This window comes from Coturnix japonica, chromosome 1, assembly GCF_054131305.1.
Source record: "Coturnix japonica strain WE chromosome 1, WE-NBRP24, whole genome shotgun sequence".
Taxonomy (NCBI): Eukaryota; Metazoa; Chordata; class Aves; order Galliformes; family Phasianidae; genus Coturnix; species Coturnix japonica.
Window position 1 is genome coordinate 93,719,953 of NC_140663.1, and position 16,603 is coordinate 93,736,555.

Sequence of the window (16,603 nt, forward strand, 5' to 3'; positions counted from 1 at the left end):
AGAAGTTTAAGCTTTTTGTAATCGAAGCCAAAGTTTATTCTGCCGCTGCCAACGCCCGTGAACTCACATGTAAACACGAACATACGGTCACGGAGAGCTGACAAGTGGGCACGGCTACGAGCCCTGAAGGACGACTCGGGGCCCGGGGTCGCCCCGTACAGCCCGGGGACGCAAAGGACCTGACAGCCGCAAACTTCGGCGCCCACCGCCCGCTCCCCACCTGCTGCCCCGGCGCCGCCTGGATCTGCCCTATCGGCCGGCACCGCCCCTTCGGGTCCCGCTCCGCAGGGGAGCTCCGGGGCGAGCGCGGAGCCCCACAGCCCTGCGGGGGCCGCCTGAGGCGAGGCCGGGCCGGGCCGCCCCCTCTCTCCCCTACGCTCCGTTCCGTTCCATTCCGCGCCGGCCGGGCCGCGCCCCACGCCCCGCCGCAGCCGGCGTCGCCCCGCGGTGATTATCCGCTGCCGCCCGCGGGAAGCGGCCGCTGCCGGGAAGATGGCGAGCCGCCTCCTCCGCCTGCTGCTCCTCGGGTACTTGGGGGTCCTCTACTGTAAGTTGCCGCGCCTCTTCCTTGGGAGCACGTTCGGTGCCGCGTCTGTCTGTGTGCACGTGTGGGTGTGCGTATACAGTTGTCGCTGCCTCAGGGAGCGCTCCCGCAGCCCCCGGGCAGCCTGCTGTGTTCGGGCTACGCGGGGCGCGGAGGCGGGTGGCGGCCAGGAGCTGCCCCGCGGGCAGTAGAGGGCGCCGCGGGGGGAGCCCGGCTGGGGCGCGGGTCCCTGCATCGCCCTGGGGGGCAGCGACCGCGGGGCTGGCGCGGATGTTGAGTTGCTCCAGCCTTAAGGCGAGCTGACCGCTCTGTGCGGCGCTGCGAGTGTTAGGATGCGGGCTGCGCCGCGTGCCCTACGGGGAAGGGATCCTAAGAGATGAACGGGCAAGTGGCAGAAATGTGCTTTCTGCGGGTAGCGCTGCTTTGGAGCAGACTGATGTTACCAGCGCGTTTACGGTCCCGTTTAACTCGTTGAAAAACCAGGCGGAGAGATGTGAAGTTGGCAAAAGCTGCCCCACCCAGAAAGCACATGGAAATAAGTGAAAACAGAGCACGGGGCCGAGTAGCTGCAGAGAAGCAGTGAATGGATATGTGGTGTTCATAGTTCCAGTCATCTGAAGAGGCTGGTGCTTTTGGATCACATCTGACTTTGCTCTTGTGTGCTCTGTGTCTCACTGCTGCCTTTGGGAAAGAGACAATATGTGGAAAGGATGTCCTGGAAAAAGAATTGTGTAGGTCATGTTATCTTGCTAACAAAGTGAGAACCTGAGACCTGACTGTTCCAGCTGCTCAGTAGGGCACTCTTGCATTTAACTTTAATTCCTGCTCATCTAACATAAATTTGTGTGTGGAAGACCTTTTTTGGAGGAGGGCAGACTCAAAGTGACTCTGCTAGTTCTTTGGCTTGGTGGTTGGTTTTTTTTTTTTCCTCTGTCTTCACCAAACTGTTTTCAGTTTTGCCCCCTCCTCCCCAAGAAGGCCCTGGAGTGTGTCCAGAGCAGGGCAATAGAGCTGTGAGGGGTCTGGAGCACAAGTCTGATGGGAAGCAGCTGAGGGAGGCTGGGTTTGTTCAGTCTAGAGAAGAGGAGGCTCAGAGGAGAGCTCATCGCTCTCTACAGCCACCTGAAAGGACGTTGTGGTGAGGTGGGAGTCGGCCTCTTTTCCCAGGTAACAGTGATAGGATGGGAGGGAATGGCCTCAAGTTGTACCTTGAGAGGTTCAGGTTGGAATATTAGGAAAAGATTGTTCTCAGAAGGAGTGGTGAGGTGCAGGCACTGTCTGTGGAGATGTTTAAGAGCTGTGTGGATGTGGCACTGAGGGATGTGGGCATGGTGACAGTTGGACTTGATGGTCTTTTCCATACGTTAATGATTGTTAATGTTCTGAGAGGACAGACCTTCAAGTGATGTACGCTACGCTTGTTCTTTTGTTTGGTAGCAGTTTTCCTTTGTTTTTACCTGTACGAGACCTTATGAAGAACTTGGGTTGTTAGGTGGGTGGCTTCCTCTATCACACAGTGAATTTAAGACAAAAAAGGGTTCTTTGATCTTTTTTCTTTATTTGTTGTTAGTTTCGTGGGCATATCTAATTAAATAAGGCTACTGTGTTTTATTTATTTAGTGAGTAATGAGTGGGTTTAGCATTTTCAGGCTGCTCATTGTTGGGTTTTGTGTGTTGATACTGCTGGCTGTGGTCAGCATGGAAATGCCACAGGGTGGGTTGAAGGCAGTTCATTAGGTCTGCTGGCTGAATTGTTGGCATACACTTATTTTTCTCTTCCTGTCACTGTTCCCCCCCCAAAAAAAAATGCCAGGTGGAGAGAACTCAGTTTACCAGCAGTGTGCTAAGATGGAGTTTTTTTGCATGAAGAAAGTGGCTGCAGGTGGGTGTGCAAATGCTGATTGTTTCTGTGAGCTGGAGGAAATCCAGACAGAGAAAGCTGTCGGGAGTCTGCTGCTGTTCCTGGAGCTCCAGCGTGCTCATGCTGACAATAAGTCTGAGTAATGCTGGCATTCGTGTCAGATGTATGTGTTGAGTTGTTTCTAGTGTGGGTCCGGATCCCAACATGCTGCAGAGTTAGCAGGGAATGGGCAAAAGCTAATGAGGAAAAGAAAGAATTAGATTAATGCTAGAAGAGCATGAGGGTTATGTTGTAGTGCGACTGTACAGAACTTGCTTGGTAATTCAGCTGCATGAGTTAAGAGCTGGATAATCTGGCCATAGGAAGTCAGCATAGCCAAGAAAAGTGCTGAGGTCTTTTCAGTGAGAGCCTAGTAAGAAATGCTAATGTTCCAAAGAAGGAGTGGTTTCTCTGAGTTAAAGCCTCTCTCATCTTTAATTTAGGGGAAAGTAAGGGGAGCTGGAGACCATCAGTCATACGGTCTCAATCTGTGTGAGCTCCATAAAATGATGCTGCCTGTGAATGTTTTCAGAGGTGAGCAGGCTAAGATTTGTGAGCTCTGTTGGTGTGAGTTAGAAAACATACAGAAGTTGTTGCTATTAATAGTCACGGCAGCAGTTGGGGAGGTGGTACGTACTGATGAACTAGCTCTTCTGTGGAGCTTCCAGGTGTGGGGTTTTTGGTATTTTTAATTTCTTTGCATTACTGTAAGTTAGAATTAAAATTTAAGCTGATGATGCTGAAAACAAATGCAGTGCAATGTGTCGGGGTGAGGACAATGCGGAGGCAATAAATAGTGATCTTACATAAACATTTTGTGGAGCTCCCTGGGGTAGTTTGATTCAGCAGTAAATAAGGCTAGGATGTAGTTTTCTTAGTATTGGCTTTAAAACAAACACTCTTTAGTGCTTGGGGATCTTAGAATCATAGGTTGGAAAAGACCTTGAAGATCATCAAGTCCAACTGCAGCCTAACCATATTACCCTAGAATCTTTCAGACAGATACAGAGGTTCTAGGTCAAAAAAGTCACATCTCCATCCCTCAAAGAACTCAGAGAACATGACTGCATTAGCTGTACAAAATAGTGTTGTTTGGAAGTCTTTTAAACTATGTTTTCCCTGTTATATATGATTATATTCTTCAAGTTGACCCTCCGTCTTCTGTCCAAGCCCTCTGTGTTTGCTGGATTAGCTTAATAAGGACTTACTCTTATTTCTAAATTAGAGTCCATTTTAAGGTGAGATGGAATTTCTTCAATTTCCAAGGCTCTGTTCACAGTTCCCTTTTTCTGTTGAAGGTGATTGTATTCGAGTTGGAGTACTTGTTTTTACTGTTTCTTGGCCTCTAAGGTCCTGTTCTCTCAGCTTCAGTGCTGCAGTTATTTGTTCACGTAATAGGACGTGTATTTCTGGTAACTGTGACTACAATAGGGCATATGGCATTGATAATGAGAGCTAAAATTACCTCTGTTAATAGCAGATCTAATTGAGCCTCGATGAGGTCTTCATGTTGGCTATTTAACTGAATTACACCAAGTTTGTTGTTGTTGTTTTTTTTAGTGATAATATAATATTTGTATTTCCTGCTGCAGACTATCTTGGCAGCAGCACGCTGGCAGCTGGATTCTGCTACAGAAATTGGCTGATTGTGTCACAAATGAGTAAGAATGTGTGCTTGAACTTTGACTTCACATCTTCTCTTCAGCTGACTGACTTAAAATTTGCAGGATCATCTTTCACAGCTTAGAGCTACCAAGCTTTTCAGAGGCCGCTGTCTAACTCCAGATATTATTGGGAAAGCACGTGTGCAAACCTGTTTCTAAAGAAGTGAGCTGAAGTTGTTAAAGACAGCTTTTACATAAGGCTTCCTCAGGGGGTACCCCAAGTGCTGGTGGTCATGAGCAAGACAACTCTTTTTAAGTATGGGGAAATCATCTTGTGTGGCTAATATACAGGAAAATCAGCTCTCATTCCATTTCACGTGAGTAAATAGTAGTGATGCTCTTTCATTAGAGACAGTGACATGCATGTAAATCTTCTGCAGTAGCAGTAAGCAAGCTTTCCTTGTTAGGTGGGGAGGTGAATGTTTGGACTGTCTGCATTTGGAGAATCAGTAACTAGTAACATAACTCTGAAATTGGAATCTAAATGTTTGTTACGATTCAGTCAGTTTCCATCAGCACTGTAAAATGTCATCTTTCTCTCAGAACATTTCTAAAGATGATCTCTTTCTAATTGATTCCTTGCGACTGGCGTTCTCATTTAACAGTTCTCTCAGAGAAAGAAGGATTTGGTGTCGTGCTTTCTCCTAGCAATAATAGAGGTCAGTTCAGCGTAAAAGCTTACATAAAGGAAGGTTATTAGGCATCCACTCAGCAGTAAAATTGTATTTATATCAAAACAATTAAATTTGTATTTGCCATTGCGAGCTTTTGCCAGGGCTTTACAGAATGGCTGAATTAAGGTTTCCCTGAAGCTACAAACCAATGTCAAGCACAACCACTTGCCACAGACTATCTTTCTGCTGTGGTTGGTTGATTGAGATTTTTTCCTTGCTGTGAGAACTTAGTAAGTTATCTTAGTTATCTTATCCCTTTCCAATTAAGTTATCCCTTTCCAATTTGGTGGCTAATATCTAGCCAGGTGATTGCTTTAATGGAAACTTAGGGAAATGTTATGTGGAAACTGAAAGTTTCTGAAACAACTGAAAGTTGTACTGGCAATTTTCTTATTGCTAATTCACCTTTTCTTCCCAAGAAAAGCTAATTTTGTAAGTCTAGTTTTTTACTTTCTGGCATGTCTTTTTCCATCCTGATCAATTCTCAGAGAACTATCACTTTTAACATAACACTTCTGCAGAAAAGCCTGCCACATCTTCCTCAAAGTGTTGTACATTACTTTGCTGTAATTCTACCACAGGAAGCTTTAAGCAAATATTATGGTGTCTTGTAATCCAGACAAATGATATGTTTCCTGAATGCTAGTGTTTGGGAAAGGAGAATGGGATAGAAAATGAAGCTGGAGCTACACTTGGATGATCATGTGTGCTTGTGTTCACCTGTATTTCCAAAGCCACGCTTTCTTCTGGAAGTCTCCAGTGGCTTACAGAATCACAGAATTATCAAGGTTGGAAAAGACCTAGAAGATCATCTAGTCCAACCATTACCAATACTTCCAGGCTAAATCATATTCCTCAACACCACATCCAAACATTTCTTGAACACTCCTGTGGTCGGTGACTCCACCACCTCCCAATGCCTGACTACCCTTTCTGAGAAGTAATACTTCCTAATGTCCAGCCTGAATCTCCCCTGGCACAGCTTAAAACCATTCCCTCTAGTTCTATCACTGATTACAGGAGAGAAGAGGCCAACCCCCAGCTCACTACAACCTCCCTTCAGGAAGTTATAGAGAGCAATAAGGTCTCCCCTGAGCCTCCTCTTCTCCAGGCTGAACAATCCTAGCTCCCTCAGCCTCTCCTCATAAGGCCTCCTCATAAGGCTTAAGTCACCTTAGTGCTCACAGGATATCGTTGAGCACTTGAGTGCTTATTTTGTAATACTGGCAGAAGGTAAGCTTGGCAGCTGAACATCTGGTCCCGTTCACTTGTCACTTCCTAGCATGCACTGTGAGGTGAAGGAGATTTTGGAGATGCAAGAAGGAAAAAATAGCCATTTCTGAGCAACAGCAAGCAGTGTAACAACAGGAGTAGTTGTTGAACCACTGGTGAGACTGTAGCACCTCTTGGCTAACAGGAATCAAAGGAGGCATCCAGTTTCTTTCAGAATCTTTCTGGATTACAGAATTGCTTTGTTACCAGGTAATGATTAGGTAAGTTATCCCAGAATGCTCAATATGAACTGGGAGAAATTCCTGGGAAGCCCTGGTTTATAACTCAAGCTCTCTAGTAGCTCTGCTGGTGCAAATAAAAAAGCAAAACTACATCATCTTGAACAATACATTTTAGACTGTGTAGATGTGTTTAGGTTTATGTTATGGGCTGTTTTGTGATTCAGTACCCCGTTTCTGTGAAATGGCTTGCAGAAGTAAATATTGGCTGTTGACCATCGAGACTGATTTTTCTGCCCCTTCTCCCAGTCTGTAAGCTGGTCAGTCATGAGGATGAGAATATCTCCCTTAAATTCGTGACTCTTGTTTGTAGGTCTTGTTTCATGAACTGACAGATTTTTGAGAGCATGACAAGGCATCGGGGCACCTTTGGTACTGCTTGGACTGCTGGTGGTGAGCAGCTCCAAAACTGGGCTTCAAGCAGGCTGTCCTGGGTATTTAATAACAATGGGTAGCGTGTCTGTATTTGGGAAGGCAGCTTGGCCCAGTAGTAATAGAGAAGTTTCTCTGAGAGTGCTCGGTGGCACTCTAAGTCAGAAACATGCTTTCTAGCAGTGACTCTTTAAATGCTGCTAAATTAAACAGATGTTAAATAAACACTAAATGCCAGTAAATATTTGTATGTGAATGAATTAATGAAATGTTTTATTTTCAGTCAGTATTTGAGGTTTTCTTTGTATCTTACAGTGAATGCCCCTGCTACTTGCAGCTGACCAAGTTAATGTTCCTCCCAGGTGTAATGTGGTCTACGAATGCAAATATATGTTGTAATCACTTGAAAAGGTCCTGAAGGTAAATCAGCGCTGAAATAAATCAGTGTTTGTATATTGAATAGGGCAGTTGAAAATGTAGAAGAGGAAGAGGGAGATTGGGACCACCTGGTAGTTGTAAGAGCTCAGAAGGTTTTTAAGATGCTGTTTTTGTAGTATTGGATTGACTAGTAAAGATGACAAATTCAGGGACTCCAGTCTTGCTGGTAACATCAGAAGTTTCTGCCTGGAATAGGAGGTATAGAGTAGTAAGCAGATGCATACCATAGTGTATGCTTACACATTGAGAAGCAGTGCTTGAGGCTACGTTAGCGTAAGCTTTTCCTTCTTGTCATACAGTCTTAAGAAGCCTTCACGTAATTCCATTTTAAGTCAACTACATTTATTTGGGGTTTTTTTTTTTCCTTTTTTGTAGAACATCGACATCCTGGACATTGATTGATTCAAACAGTGCTAGTTGATAAAGAAGTCTCCCTAAATGTATTAAGTATAAGAAGCAGATGCAATTCTTCTCTGCATGTTCAGTTCAAGTGCTGTTGAAGGGATGGCTCTGGGGTCCTTCCAGAACTTAATGTACTTCATTTTGAGCCTTTCAGTAAATAATGTTCTGGGGCATAGGAGTCATCTGGGAAAGCTGTTTTTCTACATGGAATCAGCAGCATATATGGAGATAATGACTAAAAACTGTTTCCAGCTCCTGTTGCTATGACTCTTAATATGAGTTCCAGTTGTATCTCTAGCTGAGTCCTCAGCTCTCTAACAATGCATTGCAGTTGCTCTTCACTTCAGATCTTTATCTCCCCCTTTTGAGTGGGGGGGAAGCAAAAGCATTGCTTCTGAGGCCATGTCCAGATTTTGCAATATGTTACTGGCTTTCTAACGTAAATAGCTGTTGGGAGAACATGCTGACTTCTGTGAGGGAGTAAGGAAGTGATATCTGTTTATAAGCATTCAGACTTATTTAAAGCTCGTGCAAACCTCTTCCAAGTTATGTAAATAGAGAAATGGGTCTGGCAGATTCTCATATATACAGCTGAGAGACTTGCAGGTGCAGAATGCTTGTATTGAGTTAAAGCAAACTCTGTGCCTTTCAGGGAACAATAAAGCAGTGCAGTTGTTCTTGTTTTTTTCTCTTACCTTATAGGATAGTCTTCAATCCAAGAAAAAAATCCCAGAAAACTTGTGTTTTCTTCCAAAAATGTCATAAATGTTTAAGGCAGATACTTCATTTACTGTTAATGCGCTTGAACTAAATATCTATGCAACAAAGTCTACTTAAAAACGTTGTTTTACACTACTTTGGAAAGCTGAGAGCAGTCTTTATGACTAGCCAAACATTTGATAAAATGATTTTTAATTTCATCCAGTTAGTTGGGAAAATGTGAATCTTACTGTCACTTTGAACAGTTGTATGTCAGTGTGTGCTTTATTTTATTCAAATCAAAAGAGCAGCGTGCGGGAGAGTAAGCTGGGTAGTGAGCATATCTGCTGACCATTACTGAAGCAGTGTGTGGCTTCCAGCAGAGATTAGAAGCTAAAAGCATTGAACAAAATACAGCAGGAGGGATAGGGAGGGATTTGTCTTTCTTTTGAAACTGAATTGTTTCATGTTGCATGAATACAAGGAGAATAAGACAATATTAATAATAGTAGAACTATGTGTCATTTGTGTGCAATATGTGCATATATAAGTAGACTTGATTTCTGGTAGCCCTGCTTACAGGCATAGTACTTGTAATTGTGTCTCCAGTGTTAACAGGTTAGTGACCTAAGATTTACACTTCAGTTTTGGGATGGGGCTAACCACGTGAAAATCAGAAGAAGAAAAACAAAATAACAGCGTCATTTTGCTGTGGAATGCTGCATTTGAATCCCTGTAGTTTTTTGGAGCCATATCTGTGCGGACAAAGTCTTAAAAGCAGAAATGTGGTATAAATCTGATTGTTTTGGATTCTGAATTCATGACCTTTAGCTGTCTCTGCTTTGGGATGGGAAGCGTAAAAAGGTGGGCAGATGGTATAAAAAAAAAACCAACTCCTATAGCTAAATGTGTCAAGGGGCTTGGCTAACTGGTTAAATGGAAGGTATACGTAGACTTGGTTATAAGGAGTTGCATATCTGTCAGCCCTAAAGTGGGTACTCTTTATGTGTGTGTGTGCACTTGTGAAAGAGCAATTCATTTTGCCTTGTAAGGTACCTGGTCCTTAGCTGCCATAAAACATAACTTGGCACTCAAACATAAAGCATAATAGCTTATGGGCTTCTTGTAACAAGTGTGCTTTCAGCTAAACTTAGATGGCAATGAGTTCCTCTTATAGGAGAGAAATGCAGGTAACTATCTATTATTCAACAGACCATCTTGTTCCCTTTCTTGGTTTCTTGACCATTCCTAACTGCTGATGCTAGCTGGTACCATGTAGTCTCAATGCAAGCTGAGCAGGCCTGCAACAGCAGTGGAAATAAATATGTAAATATGTCAGATCATCTTCATCTTAACATAGATTGTTATGTGGCTTTAGAAATCATTAATTTTTTTTTATTTTTTTTTTTATTTTAAAATTATCTGATGGCTTAAAAATAATAATGACTACCAGGAGCACACTGAGATAGGAATTAGTTTTGTTTCTAAGTTATGACAAGATTATTTGTCTTCCATGCAGTTGTTCTCTCCCCAAGAGTGGGGTGTTTTTTTCTGTTACAGAATTGGTGACTTTTTTTTTTGTGACAGTGAAACAGCTGGTGCTTTCTTAGTTTAGATATCTGCTGACAAGATAGTCAAATCATGTTACGTGAAGCTTCAAACTAGTGAATTGGGAATGTTAGGTTGCTTCCCAAGCTTGCCTTACTGACACAAAGCAGCTGAACTGCTTGTTAGCTAACCTTTCCCTGATATTCTCAAGGATGTGGCTCCCGACACATCTCTTCTGTAGAGGAGCTGTGATGATCACTGAGTTAACATGTGTGCTTGATTTTAAAAATAAATACAGAACAGAGCTGCTCTGTTTATTCCTGTTTCCTGTGTAACATTACAGAGTTGTTCTTCTAATGTTTTCTAATCTGAATACACATATGTTTTTTTGCTTGTGTTGCTTTTAATGGGATGAAGACTTTACGGTGGTTATTATTATTATTACCCTCTTCATTCCCTTTGAGGAAAATTTGGCACCTACTATACTGTGACCTATTGTTCTTAGCTCTACCTTCCGGCGGATTTCTTCTAATCACCCTCCATCTTCCAGCATGCAAAACATCTTATTTTTTTTTTCTTGCTCTTCTTGACACATTATATGCACATATTTGTATTGTAAACCACAATATTGATTGAAAGTAATAGCCATCAAACGTAACTGTTAGTTGCTTCTGGCAGGAAGAGACTGTTGAGCAAACTTGGCAGTATTATGGGATCATGTGTGAATGAAAGTTGGATGAGCTAATTTGGCAAACTGTGTGCAGATGATTTGGAAGAGATCACCATATTCTTTGGCTGGGAGAGAAGTGGTCGTTGTACTTGCAGCTTGTATTAGCAAAGAAACTGGTCTATAGCGTTGTGAGGAAAAAAGCTTTTGCATAGTCCAGTGCTTCTGATCACTAACAAGATGCAATCCTAGAATTCACGATTCAAGTGGAATTCAGTCAAGTGACACCTCACCCTCAGCTGCTGAAAATGTCTCCTCACAAATCCTAAATTCACAAAGCATCACACAAACCTGACATTTCCATTTAAAGAGTATCCTACTGTTTTTGGAAAGATTCTTATGTATATACACTTTGTTTAATGGACATGCTAGCTAGAATGAAGTCATAGTTTATTCCAAAGTCAGCAGAAGTTGAATGGAAGGAGGCCTGTGCAAAGCCCTCTTTAAAAGCTTGCCGTGAGGAGCTGTTCTTGCACCCAATCCACATTAGTACAGAAGTATATTTTAGGTGAAAGTCTGCTTCTGAGACAGTAACACATTTTTTTTAAGCTACAGATTATCATTTCCTTCAGTGGAAGATATAAGTTGACAATGCTGGCTTGATTTTTATTATTAATTTTTTCTGAAAATGAGATGTTTGGATGTGGTTGGTTTAATTAGCCATTCTACCTGTTACTGTGAATCTCTTTGTAGTGCCTAATTGTGGCTAGTTTGGTACTCATTAAAGTCTGTCTTCTAAAGATAAATAGGTCCTCATCTCCTGCAGTGAAAGTGCTTTGTAGAAATGCTTAGATTATACAAAAAGGGATTGAAAAGCCCTATGTGGAGGGGAAAAAAAAAAGCTTTAAACCTGAGGAAGGACAGAGGATGCTTAGGAAATTCCAGCACAAATGGATGATACTACTTATGGAAGGAAACATTCCTTTACTAGAACAGTGTATTTGCTTCCAAGATTTGAAATCCTTGAGACCTGATATTTTTCCTAGGATCTGGAAACATGACCTTTCCATAAGGGAGTTCATTTTCTCCTCTGGTTCTGAGCAAGCGGGAATTCCAATTCTACATGGTGTTTACAGGAGTCATGACTGGTTGGTGCAGCTGGAAAGTAAACTGAATCTGTTTTCCGGCTTTTTTTAGATGTGTGTTTGTGGGTTTATAACGACCCAGCTTCTTTAAAGCATTTGTCCTTTTGAAATTGCTTGGCAGCCCCAGCAAAAGTCACTTGAGCGCTGTGCAGACCTCTGAAATCAAATGTAGAACTTATGTCTTGAACTGAGAGCCCAAATGGTTGTATGGCTCCTTTGAGGGAGTTGTTTTCTCTTGTTCCCCAGCTCCCTTGTGTTTCAGTGCTGATTTTACGGTTGATGTAAATCAGCCTGGTACTATTGACTTCAGAGGGACATGCCAGTTTGCAGTGGGGGCTCGGCTTTGTTCTGTGAACTCAGTAATTGCGCTATGAGATTTTCTCTAGGTATTTGAACAGACAAGCGTTTTGGTGAACTGTTAGACCTGTTTCTTCAGCTCGCTGCTGCTGTGCGCTACATGAGGTGCATGGGACAGCAGCAGACAAGAAGCTGTGGGAGTGGACGTCCCTCCTACCTCCTACCTACTGTTTTGAAACACAATGGCATAGGACACAAGCCTTCAGCATCCTGATGCCTGCCGCAATAGGGCAGCAGTGGGTGCAGCACCGGCCCTTCCCGTGCCTGCAGGCTGCCTTAAGCCGCCGCCTCGTTGCTGGGGCAACCCGAGTGCGCAGCCCGGCGGGCTCTGGGCAGCAGGCCTTGGAGTCGGGTCTCCGTGGGGCCGCTGTGAAAACGAGAACCATAAATAGTCACTTGGTTAATAACGTATCTCTAAAAGCATATACATTCTTATTTCCCACTCCTTGTCACACCAGTAATCAGTGTTGGGACTACTGAAAGCAATTTGGGGGCTGTTTGGTATTCTCTGGAATTCATTTACTTCGGTGTTCAATTTCTTCATAAAGGCTGACCTATATAATCCCTTCCTGTCTTGTCCCATGCCATTTGTTGTTTTTATTCCCTGCTTTCTCTTCTACAGGCGCTTCCAGTTCTGCCTTGCCAGCCTGCTGTCCTTGGGGCTGTGCTCCAAAGTGATCATGAATGTGATCCTAAACTCTCAGGACTGCTGCTGCTAACTAAAGATAATTGAAAACTGTACTCTTGTTATTCCTGACCTTCAAGTTAAGCAAAAAAAAATATCTTGAGAGTAAAAGCAAAGGCAACGTCAGCTGGTGTGCTGGCCTTTCAGATTGCACTGAAACAGCACACATACAAAGCCGAGCATTAAACCATCCCTAGGCTGGCATCCTGAATGAGAACTGCATTTCTAGTCTGCTCTGTAATTGAGGCAATACAACAAAAGAGCTTTTTCACCCCTGCGAGACTGAGAGCTCTTCAGACCATCCAACACTAGCTTTCAATACAGGTAGAAATCCTGCTCTTAGTGGTACTGACAAAGCTTCTGGTCCCCTATGGAGCAGCTCCCAGCTGGATGTAGTATGATTCTCCGAGCTGCTTCTCACATGATTTCCATCACAAAGGCAGGGCTGCTGACTGATTAAAAACATACTTTCTCTAACAGATGAGTGCAAAGAACTGCTGTAATTTTTGTTTGTATGCTACATCTAATTAAAATAGCACTTCTTATGTTTTTGGATTATTTTTTTTTTTTTTTTTTAGACCTCCAGATCTGCAATAAGTAGTAAATCCAAGAGAAACTTTGAAGTTGAGTGGTGAGGCCATTTAAATGCTTTAACCTAAGTTTTCATTTGAAACTGCCTACTACTCTGTCATGCTTTGAGAACCAGCCTAAAGTACACCTTCCTTTGATGTAAAAGAGGTTTTATAGGTAGGGTACTTTAAAGTCCAGTTGTTATGTCTTGCTTGGGTATCTGTAGAAATGTATGTGTGTATGTACATACATACATGCAGAATTTGACTACCTTTGCTCTTTGAGATCTTTTAATGAAAAAGGATAAAAAGAGTGCCTGATGACTAACTCGGCAAGACATGTAATGCGTGTGCATGTTGGATTTCTAACTACCCTACCATCTGGATGCTGGCCTTGTTAGAAGCTTCAAATGAATGGCTCAGGAGAGCAAGCAGAGGAGAGGACTAATCTACTGTGTGTGACTCTGAACCTGGTCTCTAACAGGGGAAAATGCCTTTGGGTTTGGGGGAACAGGGGGAAGGTCAATTTTTGCATGTAAGATTACTACTCAGCTGTAGAGTTGGAATTGTAATTTTGTAATAGCTTCTCTTCCAAAAGGGAAGCCAAACCAGATGTTGGGTTTAGCTGGCTTTTTTTTTGTTGTTGTTGTTGTTGTTTTGTTTTGTTTTTTTTCCATTCCCATATTTTGTAAAACTAGTCTGTTTCTCTGTGAATATGAGATTTGTCAGGCATTAGGAAAGGGCTTACAGGAAAGTGGTCAGGGAGAATGAGGGAAAGCAAACAGGTATCTGTATGCACAAATGCAAGTACCTTACAAGGTTCTTCTTGGAACTGTTGATCTAGTAACAGAAAAGACACTGCCTGTAGGAATTCACAGCCTGTGCTAAAGCATAGAAGTTAGGCTGTATTACTCTGCCTATTTTTGTTCCCCCCCCAGTCTTCTTATCCTTTGTTTCTTCTGAGTATCTAAAAGGTTGCTGCTTTTTATGTACCGGCCATTCCCAAGAGTGAAGATCAAGATACTGCATTCCTAGTACTGTTTATTGAAAATAAGTAGCCGTATGTTTTTCCCTCACCTTGAGACTGTAGCAGCACAGATACAACTTCAGTGACATCTTTGTAGCGCCAGGGAACAAGCACTGTGTCTTACTGAGGAGCAGTTTTTCTTAACAGTTACAGAAGTATTAAAAATTTAACCTAGTAAAGGCCATTTATTTCAAGCTAGTTGAGAAATATCTCATTTGCCTCTGAAGCATAGATAACACATGTACATGGTATGGGATCTCTAGGTTTTTTTCTTGATTAGAAACATCTGTATGGACTGTGTCCTAATTAGCCAAGAAGAGTGTTTGAAATCTTGCCACATATTTCATGGAGTGTTAAGATGCTCTCGGGCACTGTATGTATTACCCACTGGCTCTGGTGCCTGGATGACTAGAACTTACTGTGGTTAAGTCCAGCATTTTCCAAAACATTATAAAATCTGCTGACAGCTACCACCACGTAAGCGAAGGGATGGCTGAGAAACCATCAGACTTGAGTCTGAAACCAGAACTTGAGTTCTTCTGGTGTTTTATACCCTGTTAGTTCATCAGCACCAAAAGATTCATTATTCCTTGGATTGTTGTGCTTTGCATAGTTGCATCATGCCTAGTAAGATACAAACTTGCTGCATGCATGTGGATTTAGATGGATTCTACAGTCTCCTCTGCAAATGAGACTACTCATGTTTGTTTTCTGTGGTAGAAAAGGTATGCAGGGTGGTTTCTGGTTGTTTGTTTCTTTGTTTTATTGTAAAACAGATAAGCTTTCCTAAAGTAAATCCTGTTCTATTATTACAGTTCAAGAATATTCAAGATAAATAAGAGATATAAGTTGAGCTTTTTCTTTTTTCTTTCTTTTTTCACAATGCATGTTATTTTCTTCTAGCCCTTGTCTAAAGTTTGAACTCTTTATGCTATGTTTGTTATATTTCCTAAATGGGGCTGTTTGTGTTCAGCCCAGGCTACATTTTGGTTAATAAATCACTGGTTTCTGGAATTGGCTGGAGGTTCTGGCAAACACTGTGGAGATTCCTGCAGTTGCAGTGTCTGCTAATAGTCCCTAGCTCTTTTCGGCATGTTTATTGGAGGCTAGTGTTTACCACGTGAACTGATGGAAGACAAAAGCTGCTTAAACACTCATCTGGTGACATAAATGTGTCTAGGAATAGTGGTGGGCCTCAACCCTGGCGCACTGCAGTTAACATTGCCAGCACTACCATGAGCAAGATGATAGTTAACCTGTTGGTTGTGGTGACCACATAGAATCATAGAATAGACGATCATTTCAATCCAGGCCAGTTCCAACCCCATGCTATGTGCAGGGTCACCAACCACCAGACCAGACTGCCCAGAAGCCACATCCCACCTGGCCTTGAATGCTTCCAGAGATGGGGCATCCACAGCCTCTCTGGGCAACCTGTTCCAGTGCATCACTACCCTCTGTGTGGAAAAACTTGCTCCTAATATCTAACCTAAACCTCTCTTGTCTCAATTTAAAACCATTCCCCCTTGTCCTATCACTATCCACCCTTGTAAACAGCCACTCCCCCTCCTGCTTATACTCTCCCTTCAAGTATTGAAAAGCCACAATGAGGTTTTCCTGGAGCCTTTTCTTTTTCCAAGCTAAACAAGCCCAGTTCCTTTGACCTTTCCTGATAGGAGAGGTGTTCCAGCCCTCTGATCGTCTTAGTGGACCCTCCTCTGGACCCTCTCTAATAGATCCATGTCCTTCCATGTATTGAGGGCCCCAGGCCTGGATGTGGTACTGCAGATGGTCCCTCACAAGAGCTGAGTAGAGGGGGACAATCACCTCCCCCTCCCTGCTGGCCACCCCTTTTTTTAATGCAGCCCAGAACACAGTTGGCCTTCCAGGCTGCAAGCACACACTGCCAGCTCATGTCCAGCTTCTTGTCTACCTGGACCCCCAAGTCTTTCTCTGCAGAGGTGATAAATTTATCTGAGGTGATAAATTCTATCTGAGGTTAAGTAGCTTCATCACTTCTGTCTCTTGTTTATGGACTATGCCATCTGTGGGCTACTCGACTTAGGAAAAAATATGGTAACACAAGCACCAAATGACATGTGAACATTGTGACTGTGATAAGACACGAGGCATCATTTGAGTTCATAATGGTTGCCTTCCTGTTGTCCGTTGGGGGGTTACTGTAAGAGATCTGTCTGTGTTATCTCTTTATTCCTGGGACATTGGACTTCCTAAGCTTTCGGTATCCTTTGAAATCCTTTGTTCAGCTTTCTCTTGGCCACCTGCTACTTAGAACTTGGCAAAACAAATACCACAAGACTACGTTTTTTCTTGTACTTATTACTTTGTTTTGGTTCTGTTCTTGTGTAATTTCCTACAGGCACCACAGTTTCCTTTGATT

General features: G+C 42.9%; 1 protein-coding gene across 4 annotated transcripts in view; it reads left to right on the forward strand.

The window, feature by feature from the left end:
* The first annotated feature begins 463 nt into the window (after positions 1-463).
* Positions 464-16,603, forward strand: part of JAM2 (junctional adhesion molecule 2) — a 28,994-nt gene continuing 12,854 nt past the window's right edge. For 2 of the 4 annotated variants that reach the window (XM_015880784.3, XM_015880793.3), the window contains exon 1: positions 464-547. In XM_015880784.3, the coding sequence (XP_015736270.2) occupies positions 493-547 (55 nt within the window). In that variant the 5' untranslated portion in view covers positions 464-492. Of the gene's footprint in view, positions 548-1,561; positions 1,712-13,189; positions 13,238-16,603 lie in introns of those variants that run through there. The other 2 variants (XM_085527782.1, XM_085527786.1) reach the window with 2 other exon arrangements.